At 46.7% G+C, this 16,417-nt stretch overlaps 1 protein-coding gene across 9 annotated transcripts in view; it reads right to left on the bottom strand.

The window, feature by feature from the left end:
* The window catches only part of CHD9 (chromodomain helicase DNA binding protein 9), a 248,025-nt gene that overhangs the window by 35,150 nt on the left and 196,458 nt on the right, over window positions 1–16,417 (bottom strand). For 7 of the 9 annotated variants that reach the window (XM_056526373.1, XM_056526372.1, XM_056526376.1 and 4 more), the window contains 8 exons: window positions 9,978–10,177; window positions 8,223–8,382; window positions 8,024–8,113; window positions 6,863–6,966; window positions 5,062–5,179; window positions 4,924–4,981; window positions 2,170–2,212; window positions 1,752–1,974 (listed from right to left, as the gene is read on the bottom strand). In XM_056526373.1, coding sequence (XP_056382348.1) covers window positions 1,752–1,974; window positions 2,170–2,212; window positions 4,924–4,981; window positions 5,062–5,179; window positions 6,863–6,966; window positions 8,024–8,113; window positions 8,223–8,382; window positions 9,978–10,177 — 996 coding nt within the window. The remainder of the gene's footprint in view (window positions 1–1,751; window positions 1,975–2,169; window positions 2,213–4,923; window positions 4,982–5,061; window positions 5,180–6,862; window positions 6,967–8,023; window positions 8,114–8,222; window positions 8,383–9,977; window positions 10,178–16,417) is intronic. The other 2 variants (XM_056526375.1, XM_056526377.1) reach the window with 1 other exon arrangement.

Below are 16,417 nucleotides of genomic sequence, written 5' to 3'. Positions count from 1 at the left end.
TCCCCCAATGGATCCTCTGAGAAAAAGATTTTTCGGTAAGACAAAAATCCCTTTTTCCCAACCAGCCTGCCTCCAGTTGTTGTAAAACTACAATTCCCAGCATTCCCGGACAGCCTTTGGCTGTCCGGGCATGCTGGGAGTTGTAGTTTTGCAACAGCTGGAGGCACCCTGGTTGGGAAACACTGGTCTAAATTGTATGGTGGCCTTCAAACTCTCCCCGATAGATGTTGTCAGTGGAGAGAAGGGTTTAGGGGTGTTGTTTTTTTACCACCTGATCCCATTGTTCTGGGAGAGATAAGCCGCCACCATGAGCTGTCTGGCTGTGGCTCACCCCTCCCCCTAGAGGAAACATGAACATTAACCTGTTCTAAATATTCATGTGTGTGGAGAGGTCAGGAGAAATAGCTGTTGCATGACAGTCTTTGGCTGTCCGGCCATGCTGGAAGTTGTAGTTTTGCAACAGCTGGAGGCACCCTGGTTGGGAAACACTGGTCTAAAGTGTATGGCGGCCTTCAAACTCTCCCGGATAGATGTTGTCAGTGGAGAGAAGGGTTTAGGGGTGTTGGATTTTTACCACCTGATCCTATTGTTTTGGGAGAGATAAGCCGCCACCATGAGCTGTCTGGCTGTGGCTCACCCCTCCCCATAGAGGAAACATGAACATTGACCTGTGCCAAATATTCATGTGTGTGGAGAGGTCAGGAGAAATAGCTGTTGATTGAACGTTTAAGGGGGTTACAGGAAAGGCCATAATTTTTCTAAAGCAAAGTCTACACTTTAAAAAGGAGCTGAAAAAATACAGTATGTGTATAGAACTAAGAGGAGAATCAAGGGAGTTTTGACCCCTCAGCTCTGTGTAGAACCTGCAGCCAAGTACCTTTAATTATGAAATATACCACAGAGATTTTACTTAAAGGGGTACTCCGGCACTAAGACATCTTATACTCTATCCAAAGTATAGGGGATAAGATGCCTGATCGCGGGGGTCCCGCCGCTGGGGACCCCCGTGATCTTGCACGCAGCACCCAGTTACAATGAGTCGGCGGAGCACGTTAGCTCCGGGTCTGATTACTGGCGATCACGGGGCCGGAGCATTGTGACGTCACGGCCCCGCCACCGTGTGACGTCACGCTCCGCCCCCTCAATGCAAGCCTATGGGAGGGGGCGTGACAACTGTTACGCCCCCTCCCATAGGCTTGCATTGAGGGGCGATCGCCAGTAATCAGACCCGGAGCGAAAGTGCTCCGGGGACTGATTGTAACGGGGTGTTGTGTGCAAGATCATGGGGGTCCCCAGTGGCGGGACCCCCGCGATCAGACATCTTATCCCCTATCTTTTGGATAGGGGATAAGATGTCTTAGCGCCGGAGTACCCCTTTAAACTATGTAGTTTACATCTTCCCTATATCTGCAAATATATCTGTGACTTAGGTTTTTGCATTTTGTACAGGAGTTGTACAGGACAACTATGCAATATTTATATTTATATGTCCACATACCTTTAGGTTTTGCTTCTATTTAACATTTTATGGCACAGTTTATTTTAAGATATGCGTCTCTCTCTACATCTCTGGGATCAGGTCCAGCTTTGTCTAAAAATACTGTGCAATAAAATACTAAATAAAATCCTAAACCGTAATAGATTTCTGAAAATCAAACAAAAAAGCTATAACCTAAAATTTCAGCTTCCTGCTTCATAAATACTGTATAGGCACAAACATAAAATTGGAACAAATGTGATCATCCACCAACCTTTGCTGCCTTTCAATTTTTGCGGCTACTTTTGGATTCAGAGAAACATCTTCATAAGGTGTTTGTGTCACAGTTGCATGAACAGGAAACATGGGTTGGATCTGCTGAACCTGCCTAAATTTAGTAGTGCGTTGGAATGTTGTGATAAGTCGTCGTAGACGGGTGGTTAGTCCAGACTGTGTGGGCCAGTAGCTTTTGTCTCCTTCGAGTACCTGCCCATCTGCTTAAAAAGGTTAAGAAAGAGGAGAAATTTCAAAATGGTTTTACTAACCTGGTTTTACTGGACATTAAAAAAAAAACAAAAAAAAAAACTTTAATTTTATAATGTTTGTCGTCAGAGGTGGAGCTTTACTTTACAGAGAAAGACAGACAACCCTTTTGTAAGAATTTGGTGAAAATTCAGACAGCAATTTCTTACCTCCATCTGCTATCACCAAGTCACCAGGAGAGGATGCATCATCCTGCAGGAAGGACACAAGATACAATGAAGGTGAACATCAGCCTTTAAAGGGGTTATCCAGGAAAAAAAAATATTTTTATATATCAACTGGCTCCAGAAAGGTAAACAGATTTGTAAATTACTTCTATTAAAAAATCTTAATCCTTCTAATAATTATCAGCTGCTGAAGTTGAGTTGTTGGGTTCTGTCTGACAACAGTGCTCTCTGCTGACATCTCTCTGTCTGCCTCGGGAACTGCACAGAGCAGAAAATGTTTGCTATGGGGATTTGCTTCTACTCTGGACAGTTCCCAAGACAGGTGTCATCAGAGAACACTTAGACGGAACAGAACAACTCAACTTCAGCAGCTTATAAGTACTGAAAGGATTAAGATTTTTTAATAGACGTAATTTACAATTCTGTTTAACTTTCTGGAGCCAGTTGAGAGATATATATATATATAAGTTTTTTCCTGGATAACCCTTAAATTTCATTCTGTTAAAAGTGCACTTGTCCTAGACTCTGTTCATACTACTTAGTGCAGTGTTTCCCAACCAGGGTGCCTCCAGCTGTTGCAAAACTACAACTCCCAGCATGCACAGAGAGCCTTTGATATAGTCAAATGCAGTTTTTCCCAACCAGGGTGCCTTCAGCTGTTGCAAAACTACAACTTCCAGCATGCACGGACAGCCTTCGGCTGTCCGAGCATGCTGGGAGTTGTAGTTTTGCCACAGCTGGAAGCGACTCCCAGCCTTTGGCTGTCCAGGCATCCTGGGAGTTGTAGTTTTGCAACTGCTGGAGACACCCTGGTTGGGAAAGCATCTGGGACGGCTACTGAACATGTCCATAAGCTCCCAAGCACCCCAGCATATACCAACAGAATGTCCTTTTAGCATTATGTGTTGGCTTACTAATTAATTTAATGTACAGGCAATCATTGGTATACCAACACATATATGATGTATTACAATGTAAATCAATGACTAAGTGACATATGCCTAGATAGTGTCATACGTCTGATGTATATCTCGGATGAAAAGAATTGTGAACAGAACATTAGTGAACACGTCACACTAGTTGCTGGCCGGATTCTGAAGGGGACGACCATAGCCAAAAACATGTTACTGAGGAACTGGTTTAATAAGAATAAGTCCCATTGTTCTACGAGATACAAACTTATGTTAAGTATCTACGTATCTGTACTTTACATTGATTGCATGTAAGAGCATAGGATATATGGAATGTCTCATGTTTATATCCTTCATACTTTGCTGTTTAACCCCTTAATGACCAAGCCCATTTTCACCTCAAGGACCAGGCCAATTTTATTTTTGCATTTTCGTTTTTTCCTCCTCGCCTTCTAAAATCCATAACTCTTTTATATTTCCATGTACAGACCCATATAAGGGCTTGTTTTTTGCGTGACCAATTGTACTTTGTAATGAAACCTCTCATTTACCATAAAATGTACGGCGAACCCAAAAAAAACATTTTTTAGGGAGGAAATTTAAACGAAAACCAAAATTTTGCACATTTTGGAGGGTTTTGTTTTCACACTGTACACTTTACGGTACAAATGACATGTGTTCTTTATTCTGTGGGTCAATACGATTAAAATGATACCCATGGCTAGATACTTTTATATTTTTGTACCGCTTAAAAAAAATCGAAAACTTTTTGTACAAAATCAGTAATCTAAAATCGCCCTATTTTGACCACCTATAACTTTTTCATTTTTCCGTATATAGAGCGGTATGAGGGCTCATTTTTTGCGCCGTCATCTGTACTTTTTTTTAGATACCACATTTGGTTTTTTTAGATACCACATTTTTAGATAATTTTTTATTAATTTTTTTTAATAAAATGTGACAAAAAAGCAGGATTTGTGGACTTTTTAAATTCTTTACGTTTACGCCATTCACCGTACGGGATCATTAACATTATATTATGATAGTTCGGACATTTACGCGTGCGGCGATACCAAATATGTTTATTACAAAAAAAAATTTACGCTTTTTGGGGGTAAAATGGAAAAAACAGACAATTTTCATTCTTATTGTGGGAGGGGATTTTTCACTTTTTTTTTTACTTTTTATTTTTACATTTTTCAACTATTATTTTTACACTTTTTATGTCCCCATAGGGGACTATCTATAGCAATCGTTTGATTGCTAATACTGTGCAGTGTTATGCATAGGACACAGCACTGCTCAGTATTATCGTTTATCTTCTGCTCTGGTCTGTTCGATCGCAGACCAGAGCAGAAGACCCCGGGAGACGGCCGGAGCAAGGTAAGGGGACCTCCGGCTGTCATGCTGGATGATCGGATCCCCGCGGCAGCACTGCGGGCGATCCGATCATCCAATCAAAGTGCCGCAATGCCGTGATCTGTATTGATCACGGCATCGGAGGGGTTAATGGCGGACATCCGCGCGATCGTGGATGTCGGCCAGCAGCCGTAACCTGCCGTGTATGACGCGAGCACCCTTCCGATGCTCCCGGTCATACACAGGACGTAAATGTACGTTCCGCCAAACCAGGACGTACATTTACGTCCGTGGTCGTTAACAGGTTAATGTTATGTTTTGTCATTATGAAAAATAAAAATTAAGATTTGATAAAAAAAACAAAAAAAAACATGTTACTGAAAAAACTGAGCACAGAAGGCAATTTGGACTGTTCTCATAAGACAATTTTTTTTAACTGCATAATGCATAAATTTTGCTTTCTTACTTCCATGTCGTCTTTGAATAGTGCAGGGGCAGGCTTGTACTCCGGATCTTCAACATCACTGGATGAAATAAAATAAACATTGTTTTTGCATGGTCTTTCAGTAAAAGTACAGTAACTAATGTGGCGCCTGCAACCTACCCATCCATGTAATCATTGGCTCTCTGTTCTGCTGCCACAGCTTTTTCATCTGGCTTTCCAGCTCGTTCAAGAAAACAAAGAGCTGGGTCTGCCCGTATTGTGTTGTACTTTTCATACCCTGAGAAGAGAGGAAAAGTGATGCTGTACATAAATAACACCATTATTTTCTACAATAGTTCCGTAAACCATAGGGATCTGCATGATACAAAGTAAACTAATAATACAGGTGAAACTTAAAAAATTAGAATATTGTGCAAAGTTAATTTCTTTCAGTAATGCAACTTTAATTGTGAAATTAAATACAGTGGTCCCTCAACATACGATGGTAAATCGTTTTAAATAAACCATCGTTACTTGAATCCATCGTATGTTGAGGGATCCGTGCAATAATAATATGGAAAGTTATACTCATGTGTCCCCGCCGCTCTGAATTGTCTCCGCTGCCCTGGATCATTGTTCTCCATCGCCACCATCACGTCCCCGGGGTGTCCCCGCCGCTCCGGCCCGTTGCCGCTGCCCTGGATAGTCGCTCTCCATCGCCGTCATCATGTCGCTACGCACGCCGCTCCTATTGGATGACGGGACGGCGTGCGTGGCGACGTGATGATGACGAAGGAAAGTGACAACCATGCAGCGGAGCGAAGAGGACGGTCCGGAACGTCGGGGACAGGTGAGTGACACTCACCGGACCACACAGGGCACACTAAATGGCTAACCGGCGTCAACTGAAGCAGTCTGCGCTGCCGGATAGCCGTTTATGCGATGGCCCCGATATACAAAAGCATCGTATGTTGATGCTGCCTTCAACAAGCAATGGCCCCTGAGAGGCCATCGTATGTTGAAATTATCGTATATCAGGGCCATCGTAGGTCGGGGGATCACTGTATATGAGAGAGATGCATTACATGCAAATTTGTCATAATTGTGATGATTATGGCTTACAGCTCATGAAAACCCCAAATCCACAATATATTATATGACTTGGGGCCATGTCATCTGCTGGTGTTGGTTCACTGTGCTTCATTAAGTCCAGGGTCAACGCATCCATCTACCAGGAGATTTAGCTTCCTTCCCCTCAACAAGGCAAAAAATTGAAGTACTGGGTAATATAGTTGTCTCAGCAAGCTACATATAACTAAATATATTACAACTGGTATGACAACCAATAAGAGTATGTACTGCTATGAATTGGAAAAGCTTTTACAACACTACTGGGCAATCAAGGAGATAAAATGAGACATTTATTAAAAATGCTATTTCATATGCTAGTCTAAACCTGAAATACGTTGCAATAAAATGTGACAAATTTCTAAAGAGGCGCACGCCTTAAAATTAGTTCTTTTAGTTATTTTCTCGCTTTAATATGAATAAAGAGAGATGTAGCAGACTTTAATATAACATTTACCATGTTCCATAACATGATGCAGCAATATTTCTACTGACATTTAACACATGCCAAACACCTGTAAGCCAAAATGTTGGAGACCACGCCCATTCAAACAATTATATGGTGCCAATCAATAAATAAATCAAAATGGCTGGTTTCACATAGGTGTATTAATGGACGCATTTTTGCATCCCTATTCCAGCCACAAGTCTTAGCTTGGGCACCTGCTCATAGGCAGGCCAGAACTCGATCTGTAATCAGGGTGCAAACATGTGTCCATAATATGCCTATGTGAAACTGGCATTAAATGGCTGTCTTCTAGACAATACCAATTAATTGCATTTGTTCTAATTATCTGTCATAATCTGATTAAATCAAAGTGCACACCAAACATCAGGCATTATCTGTACTCACCATGTTTATATACGCCGATCAAAAGTGACTTATCTGCATCTACGTCCCACCAATCCACTGGTAGCTCTGAGTGATCTGGCTCAGGAATCCATAGGTCAATTTCACTAAAAGACAAAATAAAAAACAACATATTAATATAGTCCATATGGCAATAAATGGATTTTGTGAGTACACACCATAAAATCCTTTTTTGTTTAAACTATATTTTTAGGGCACGTTCAGACGAGCGGATCCACAGCGTATTTTACGCTGCGGATCTGCCGACGAAGGACCGCTACAGGGTGCCTTTGCATGTGCCTGCTCGGAGCGGAAATACGCCACTATGAGCAGACACACTGCAATGTATACTCGCACATCGTGGCTGCTCTTGGCCTATCTCAGGATGCAAGGGGAGTGGCCGTGATGTGTGCAAGTATACCGCGCATGCGCGGCGACGTGCACATAGCAGCAGTGTGTCTGCTCGTAGCTGCATAGTGGCACTACGAGCAGGCACATCTAAGGGCACCATGTAGAGGACCCTTGGCGGCAGATCCGCAGCGTAAAATACACTGTGGATCCGCTCGTCTGAACGTACCCAGATACATGAAAGTGAACACACAAACATCCCCCCAACTCCATCCCAGTCCAAAACAACCCCCAACACAACACAACAAGTCCGTGTCCAACATCAGTCCATATCTTCCCGCATCATCCGGCGGAGCAGTTAAGTGCGAAACAAGGAGGAATCCCAGATAGCAACCGTCTGGTCCTCCAAAAAGTAATGTGTGACATCCACACAGAAAGAGGATGGAGAAAACTCAGTCAGAGAAAACAACAGGGCATACATACCAACTGATGAAGAACAAACAACAGCCTGCAACATAAAGGCATGCATAGAGACACACACAGGCGTGGAAACTAGGCAGGAAAGGAGGCCTACGAGTTAAGGGATATTTCCCCAGATTCCCAAACACACAAGAATCCATAAAATCCTTTTAACGCCAAGTTCACTGACACAGGTACAATGGCATAGGCTAGTGCCACTAGGTGGCGACACTAAGCTCTAGAGTGCTAGATTTTCCTACCTGTCTCAATGACAAAAGTGAGAAAACATAAGGTACTATTCAACACAATACTTTGCAGAATATAACACTAAAAAACTAAATCAGTGCGAACAGTTACCTGGCATCAGCTCCTTCAAGAACACTTTTGCTATGGGCACCAATCACTTCTTGCTTGAGATAATACAACATTCTCACTCTAAGTAACACCCTGAAATCATAACAAAATTAATGTATTATAGTGAAATGTATTGAGGAGTATTGACATTATAATTATACAAGTAAAACCTAAGACCAATAGACAGGAATAAATCTCTTACTTGTTACAGTGATGCTTTAAGTGCTTTTTATACCCATCGTCTTGGAGAAGATGTTCTGGGTTATACTTTCGCAACCATTCAGCCTTGTGAATGTCAAAAGTACTAGCCTGGGTCTTCACCTTCTTCCCCTTCCTGCCTCGTGGTACTGGAGCAGATAAGCCTAGAAAGAAGAGCGCCATTGTAATAAACAATAAGGACACCTCCTATCCAGATCTCTACTTGTATCACATTTTAGAGATGGTTGAATGTATATTGTGAGAAGAGAAGGGCTCTAGGAGAGAGAGTTGGGAATTGAGGTTTAAAGCCTGACGTTGTGAATAGAGTTTTGAAGTAAAATACAAGCTGCAACTCAAAATCGGTGTCAAATCGGTGACATCATAGAAGATTCATGCCTACAGTGCCCTCAAAAAGTATAAGCCCATTAGCATCACTAATATTCACACCATTTGTAATGTACACACAACATCTGACATGATGCTCATGATAGGTCCTGTTGACCTTCATGCAAATTTTATTGTGAAATCCCCCCCCACATTCTGCAGAGAATTCTGTGTGAATTTCCCTCCAAACTCGGTATGGCCCATTATGTTGAATGGGAAGCTGCAGTGTAGTTTATATAGTGTTAAAGGGGTACTCCGTCCCTAGACATCCGGGGTACCCCCGCGATCTTGGCTGCAGCACCCCAAACATCGGGTGCACGGAGCGAACTTCAATCCATGCCGGATGACCGGCGTTGTGGGGCGGAGGCTCATGGTGTCACGGCCACGCCCCGCTTGTGACCTCATGGGCACGCCCCCTCACTGCAAGTCTATGGGAGGGGGCTTGGCTACATATGTCACGCCCTTTCCATTGACTTGCAAAGGGGGTGTGACCATGATGTCATGAGCGGGGCGTGACCGTGATGTCACAAGCCTCCGGCGCTGCACCCGATGCTCTAAACGGGGAAACTGCGGGGGTCCCCAGCGGCGGGACCCCCATGAGCAGACATCTTATGTCTTAGGGGATAAGATGTCTAGAGGTTGAGTACCCCTTTAAAGTTTCAACAGATGTGATAATCCGCATGGAAAAAAGTGACATGCCATTTATTGACATGTATCTGTACCGAAACCTTCCTGGATTCCCAGGACATTAATTACCCATACTGTATGCAGCTAATCTATGGTCAAAGCAAAGACCACATTCTGCAATGTAAACCCAAGGGTATGCTGCAGATTTTAACTTCCCTCTATGTGAAACGGTAGTGAACCAATGATCCCATTATGGACACTGGCTACAACATTCCCATAGCTACAACAGTACTTTTGGACACCTACCTTGTGGATGCAGTAAAGCCACGATAGAGAAAATTATATTAGGAATAAAAATCTACTTCTTCAGGAAAATTGGACATCATAGTAATTCCCATCACATTCAAGATAATAACTATTCATCATTTTGTAAAGAATTGTGATACAAAATCTTTAAAGACAAAACCAGTATGGCAAAAATGTCTCTATATCCATTAATCCTAGGTCCCTTGATAGCACAGATTTTAAATATGAATAAGATCTTTACATTCTTCAATACATTTCCAATTTTCAGGCATGTATGGACAAAGTATCCTACACAAGCCTTGAAGGGTTTCCTCTCTATTCCAGGGGTTTATGACAGATTTGCAAGGATAACCTGTGACTTAATATAAACATGACTGATTTTAGAAATAAAAAAAATCCTTTAGCAACATCTCAGCTTAGCAAATAAAATGGCGTGACATACCGAGGTGATTCTGCAACTCGCGTGTCCTCCCGTCTTCTGTTGGCGTGATGAGGTCCCAGATGAAGCTCTTGATCTTCTCGTCTCCTCTATAGTGCACCAGGCAGTAAGCCAGCAATGCTCGGCAGATTATTTCCACATCCTGCTCATTAAGCTGTCTCTTAAAGCGGCCATGTGACAATATGTCTCTCCACCTTCCCCACCTGGAATGGATCACAAACAATATAGGTCCAGGACATTAAAGGGGTACTCCAGTGGAAAACAGTTTTATTTATTTATTTTTTAAATCAACTGGTGCCAGAGAGTTAAACAGATTTGTAAATGATTTCTATTTAAAAATCTTAATCCTTCCAGTACTTATCAGCTGTTGTATACTACAGAGGAAATTCTTTTCTTTTTGAATTTCTTTTCTGTCTGACCACAGTGTTCTCTGCTGACACCTCTGTCTATATCAGGAACTGAATGGTAAAGAATTCCGCAGCACTCAGGAAATAATGCAGATAAAATCCTTACTTTATTGAAACGGACAATTCACAGGCAATTCACAGGCAGTTGTGCCTGTGAATTGTCCGTTCTGTTGCGGCAATAAAGTAAGGATTTTATCTGCATTATTTCCTGAGTGCTGCGGAATTCATTACCATTGGATTCTATAGAGCTATACTTTTCATCTGCCTGCACCGGGATCGCAGAGGGGGTAAGCGGATTACCGCACGCTGTGAATTCTTCCCGAACTCTTTGTGGGTGTTGCCGATCCACACTCTCCCTTCTTGGACTATATCAGGAACTGTCCAGAGCCGGATAGGTTTTCTATTGGGATTTTCTCCTGCTATGGACAGTTCCTGACACGGACAGAGGTGTCAGCAGAGAACACTTCCTGTGGAACACAGCAGCTGTTGGGTGTGTCTGATTTCCAGGGCTTTCCAGAGAGAGGGGATTGAAGCAGATTTTCCTACAGCCTTTTTCCCAGGAGGGTGGCAGCCTCCTTGGGAGAACCTCCTGCTATGGAGCCCCAGACTTCCACCCCTCGAACTAGGCCGGAGGGGGGTGGGAGTGAGAGAGCTACGGCCGATTCTCAGGACGGGGTGAGAAGATCCAGCAGGCTCCGCAGAAATGTGGAGCCCACTCCCCCGTCCGTCGCTGGAAACCGCAAGGCGTCCGGTAAGAAAATTACAGTTATGTCTTCAGGGACTGTTGTTATGGAACCCCAGCAATGGGGGGTGAAGGGACCCAGGGAGTCGCTTGCCACCTTTGGATCCCGCATGCAGGCAAAGCTGGTGGAATATGAGCAGCTGGGAAAGAAGCTGAAGGTGTTAAGGGAAGATCTGAAGTTTGCTCGCTACCAGACAGATAACTCTGCCAAGGCCATGAGGGCTAAGTTTGCTGCCAGGGTGTGTGAACTGAAGGCAGAGGAGCAGGAGGTGGTGAGAGCCCGAATGCAGATCGTAGAGGGAGCGGGTATATTTAAGGAAAAGTTAAAAAATGACGACCGCTATAAAATCATGAAGACCCCTGTGAAGGAGGAAGAGGATAGTCAGGGGGAGGAAGAATGCCTGTTTGATACAGAGGAGAAGATGGAGGAAGGTGGTGAGGGAGATGGCGGCAGTGAGGGTGATGAGAGTGAGGGGGATGTGTGTGATACCCCATGTACCCCTAAGACCTCTGTCACCCCAAGTGCAGAATATATTAACCCTGCCCAAGTCGCCTTACCAACCACCTCAGAGGAAAGTGACAGCAGTGATGGCGGTGACAGCAGCCCGGTCGGTGGGGGGCTCCTGCGGGCCATAGTGATGCAGGAGTCACCCACCCGTCTTGAAAATTTCAGTTTTGGCCAGGACCTGGGCCCTGAGGAGAATAAAAGGAAGAAAAAGAAGAAGAAAAAGGCTGGGAAGCAAGTGAAGTTTGTTTTCTCTCCTATCCAGCAGTCTGGGCTACCTGAAAAGTTGGTTCAGGCTGCTGGGCCCCCCACCCTGCCAGATCCCGCTTCTGCTGTGGAACGGGACCAGCACGGGGGGTACAGTGCTGCATCCAACATGGCCGCGGGTGCTACAGTCATGCGTCCTGCTGGTAGGGAAGAGCAGGACGGGCTAATGGTGGGCAGTAGTTATGCGGCAGTGTGCAAGGGGAGCGGTTCCCCGAGTATTGTGGGCAATGTCACCAGCTCTGCAGGGCACTCCCCTGAGAGGGGGGGGAGTGTCCAGGCACCGGGACCTACTGCTGAGCCTGTGCGGTCGGGCGCAGTGTGTAGCGCGGATGCTGCAGGGATCTCCCCTGATAGGGAGGGGAGTCCCTGCACATCAGTGGCAGAAGGAGGGGTGGAGGTGCGCCCGGAGGGGCAGCCTCGGGATTTGACGTCTACGGTGGCGTCTCGTATAGAGGAGGAGTCAGTGTCGGCAGCCGCCGGTGACCTAAGAAGGAGCAAGAAGCCCAAGCTAAAACACATCCAGGCCAGCCCAGAGGTAGTGGGTGAAGCAGCTGCTGATCCCATATATACTGTAAATGAAAGCAATGTAAATACAAAGAGTGTGAATGATGAGAGTGGTAGTGCTGTGGATGAGAGGGGTGTATGTGGGAGTGGTAGTGGTGTAGATGGGAAGAGTGGTAGTGGTGCAGATGGGAGGAGTGGTAGTGGTGCAGATGGGAGGAGTGGTAGTGGTGCAGATGGGAGGAGTGGTAGTGGTGCAGATGGGAGGAGTGGTAGTGGTGCAGATGGGAGGAGTGGTAGTGGTGCAGATGGGAGGAGCGGTAGTGGTGTAGATGGGAGGAGTGGTAGTGGTGCAGATGGGAGGAGTGGTAGTGGTGTAGATGGGAGGAGTGGTAGCGGTGTGAATGGGTGGAGTGGTAGTGGAGTGAATGGGAGGAGTGGTAGTGGAGTGAATGGAAGGAGTGGTAGTGGTGTGAATGAGAGGAGTGGTAGTGGTGCAGATGGGAGGAGTGGTAGTGGCTTTTGTGGCAGTACAGGTGGCCTAGGCAGGGACATAGGGACGGTGTCTGGTCCGGCTGCCCCCCCGGTCGCCAGGAGTTATGCGAGTGTGGCGGCTGGGGGTTCAGTGGGATCTTTACCTCCTGCATCTGGTGACGGTCAGTTGCAACGGCGCCTCCTGGAGGCACTGAAGAGAGGAGAAAGGACGCTCCAGGTAGAGGGAAAGGAGATGGACCTGTCTTTTTGGGTGGAGAGACATGGTCTGGGAGCGTTCCGAGAGAGGAATGGGGAGACCGTATGGTCCCTCCAGACACCCGGGCAGGAGATAGGTCGCAGGAATGTGGCCCGTCTGGTCTGGAAAGGCGAAGATGCGTGCCCCCAAAGGGGCAAGGTGGTGGAGCTTCTTTTCCAGATGGGTTTCAGGGCTAGGGACATCTTTGCCCTGATTCACCCCTTCGGCTCCTCCGAGTTTGACGTCAGCTTTGTTAGGCCGGAGGGACTAGATCTCTTTTGGTCTAATTATGAGCTGATGAAAAACGAGCCCGGATGGCGAGATTTCGCTGTAAAAGCGGTATCTCGCCAGAGTATGGTAAAGAAAGTGACCGTTTTGACACGTAACGAGTCACTTTCTTGTTATGACATTATGACCTGGTTGGGCAGGTACGGGGAGGTGACGGACATCCCCCGGAAGAACTTTGATGAGCACAATATATGGTCAGGGGCCTGGACGTTTTCCGTCCGTCTCAGGCGTTCAGGGAACACGGTCACCCACATCCCTTCGGCCGCCTTCCTGGGACGCGACAGGATTCAGATCTTCTACCAGGGGCAGCCGAAGCTGTGCCACAGGTGTGGTGACCCAAACCACTTTAGTGCCAACTGCACTCAGCAGATATGCGCCCTCTGCTGTGGGGTGGGTCACCTGGCGGCCACCTGTGGACAGATTCGGTGTAACTTGTGTGGTGACTTAGGTCACCCGTTCAGCCGGTGTCCGCGCTCGTTCTCTAATGCTGTGACCGCCCCGGCTGGGGAAAGCCTAACGGTTGCCCCGGCGGGGGAAGGGACCAGTGGAGGAGAGGGGGCACCAAAGCCAGTGAAGGAAAAACATAAGACCCCCTCTATGCGGAGGCGAGAGGAGAAGCGCAGGTTGGAGAGGGCCCTTGAGAATGCCCAGGTGCCAGGGGTAGCTCGGGGTCCCACTCCAGACACTGGCTCAGAAGGAGGTCAGAATAACTCTGAGGCTTTGGGTGAGGCCAAACTGGACGAGGAGATGGGGAGACTGCGTAGGGAAGAAGGTCAAGATGCTCCTTCCTCCAGTCATGCCTCTGAATCCGAAACTGTGGATGAGGAGGAGGAGGAGGGGCAGACAGTAAATGGTGGCCAGAAAAAGAAGAGGAGGAAAAAGGGTAAGAGTAAGGTGGCGCCATCCTCCTCTTCAGTTGTAGCCTCAGACCATAGAAGGAACAATTCAGTCTCCGACCCTCTGATCGTCCATTCAAATCGGTATGAGGCCCTCGGGGATACTACCTTCCCTCCTCCTCTTGAGGTTCAGGAAGCAGTGCGGCCTCCAGGAGGTGCCGAGCCTCCTTCCTCTGGGACAGTTTCCTCAGGGGTGGAGGTAACACCAGATGCCAGAGGTAAAGATCCTGGGATGGATATGTCTCTGAGCCTAAAAAGGGGTAAAGGGTCTTCCTCTGATTCAGATGGGGATAGAGGGAAGGAGAGGAAGAAGGTATAAGGGGTGAGGCCATCTAACTCAATCACCCAGGATGGCGGCACTCACCCCACTGACGCTGGCATCTATTAACTGCGCCAGCATTAAGTCGGATACGGCTAGATTCGCAGCCTTTGATTTTCTCGGCCGTGTTGAAGCCGACATTTTCTTTTTACAAGAGACCAGGTTGTCAGATCTAGCCTCTCTGGTAAAAGCCAGAAGAGAGTGGAGGCGCGGTCCCTCCCACTGGTCTCTTGCGGCTGAGCCGTATAGTGGGGTGGCGGTCCTTTTTACCGCTCCAGTTGAATGCAGACGGGTTATTGAGTTAGAAATGGGGAGGTGCCTGATCTTAGATGTCCTCATGAAGGGACAAGAGCTCCGGCTCATTAACATCTACGCCCCACAAACCAAGTGGGGCCGCAAAGATCTCTTTATGAGGATTAAGCCCTTTCTTTTTACAAGTCGGCAAGTGATCTTTGGAGGGGACTTCAATAATGTCACGAGGTCCCAGGATAGGAGAGGCTCCAATGGTCCGCTGACTTGCGATAGTGTGGCACTGATTAGCATAGCTAGAGAAGCTCGCCTAGAGGACGCCCACATCCGGAGCCCCTCGGGCCACGCGGGTTTCACCTATCATCAAGGTAGTCGCAGGTCTAGGATAGATAGGTTTTATTTAAAGGAGGAAGCCGTCTCTTCCGCAGTGTCCGTGGTTGAGGTGGAGTTCTCCGATCACTGTATGATTTTGTTTTCCCTGAATGTTTCAGAGACCCCCCGGATGGGTAAAGGTTATTGGAAGCTGAATTCGTCCCTCCTGGAGGAAGCAGAGGTGAGACAGTCCTTTGAGGATTTTCTTCAGAGTCAGGTACCTTTACTGGGCCTCTGTAGTAATAAGCTGGAGTGGTGGGAGATATTCAAGAAGCGGGTTGCGGGGTTCTTCCGCCAGCTCTCGAGCCTCAGGTCCCTGAACAGGTATCGCCTGTATCAGGGTCTGAGGAGGAAACTCGAGCTCCTTGTCTCGACTGGAGGTAGCCGAGAGGATATCTCCAGAGTGAAATCCTTGCTGATGAGGTGTCAGTACGATAGGCACGCATCTTTGGTTTTTGAGAGGGATTTCGGGAAGTACCGCTCGCCCGACCCTTACAGAAACTGTAAGATGTCAGTGAGTAGTAAAGTCATTTCAGGACTGATTGATAGTACAGGATCTCTGAATCGGTCCAGATCAGGGATCTTGGAGGTTGTCAGATCCTTCTACTCGCACCTCTTGGGGAGGAAGGATCTGGATCGAGACAAGATGTCGGTTTTCCTGGCTGAAACCATTCCTGAGCCAGGGGTAGACCCTTCTCTTGATGTTTTGGCAGTAGAAATCAGGGAAGAGGAAGTGAGACTGGCGATCGAGGGGCTCGCCCCTAAGAAGTCGCCAGGTCCGGATGGCTTAACATCCGAGTGGTACAGGACCTTTAAGGAGTCTTTAGCTCCCCTCTTGACTGAGGTATTCAATGAGTGTCTCTCCTCGGGCACTCTGCCGAAGTCAATGAGGAGGTCAGCCCTGATTCTCCTGTCAAAGGGTAAAGATCCCAGCCGTATTGAGAATTGGAGGCCCATAGCTCTTCTCAATACGGACAGGAAACTTCTGGCCAAGATACTGTTTAATCGGCTGGTGAAGTTTGCACCCCGGCTCCTTTCGGGGGCCCAGCACTGCTCTGTTCCAGGCCGAAGCACCTTAAGTGCGGTCCTTAGTGTCAGGGAGGCAGTGGAGCGGAGTAGTGCGGGTCTCTGGAAGGGGTACTTGCTGTCCTTGGATCAGGCCAAAGC

The sequence above is a fragment of the Hyla sarda genome, chromosome 6, assembly GCF_029499605.1.
Source record: "Hyla sarda isolate aHylSar1 chromosome 6, aHylSar1.hap1, whole genome shotgun sequence".
NCBI lineage: Eukaryota > Metazoa > Chordata > Amphibia > Anura > Hylidae > Hyla > Hyla sarda.
The sequence above is the reverse complement of the archived record's forward strand: the minus strand, read 5'-3'. Positions and strand labels throughout refer to the sequence as shown.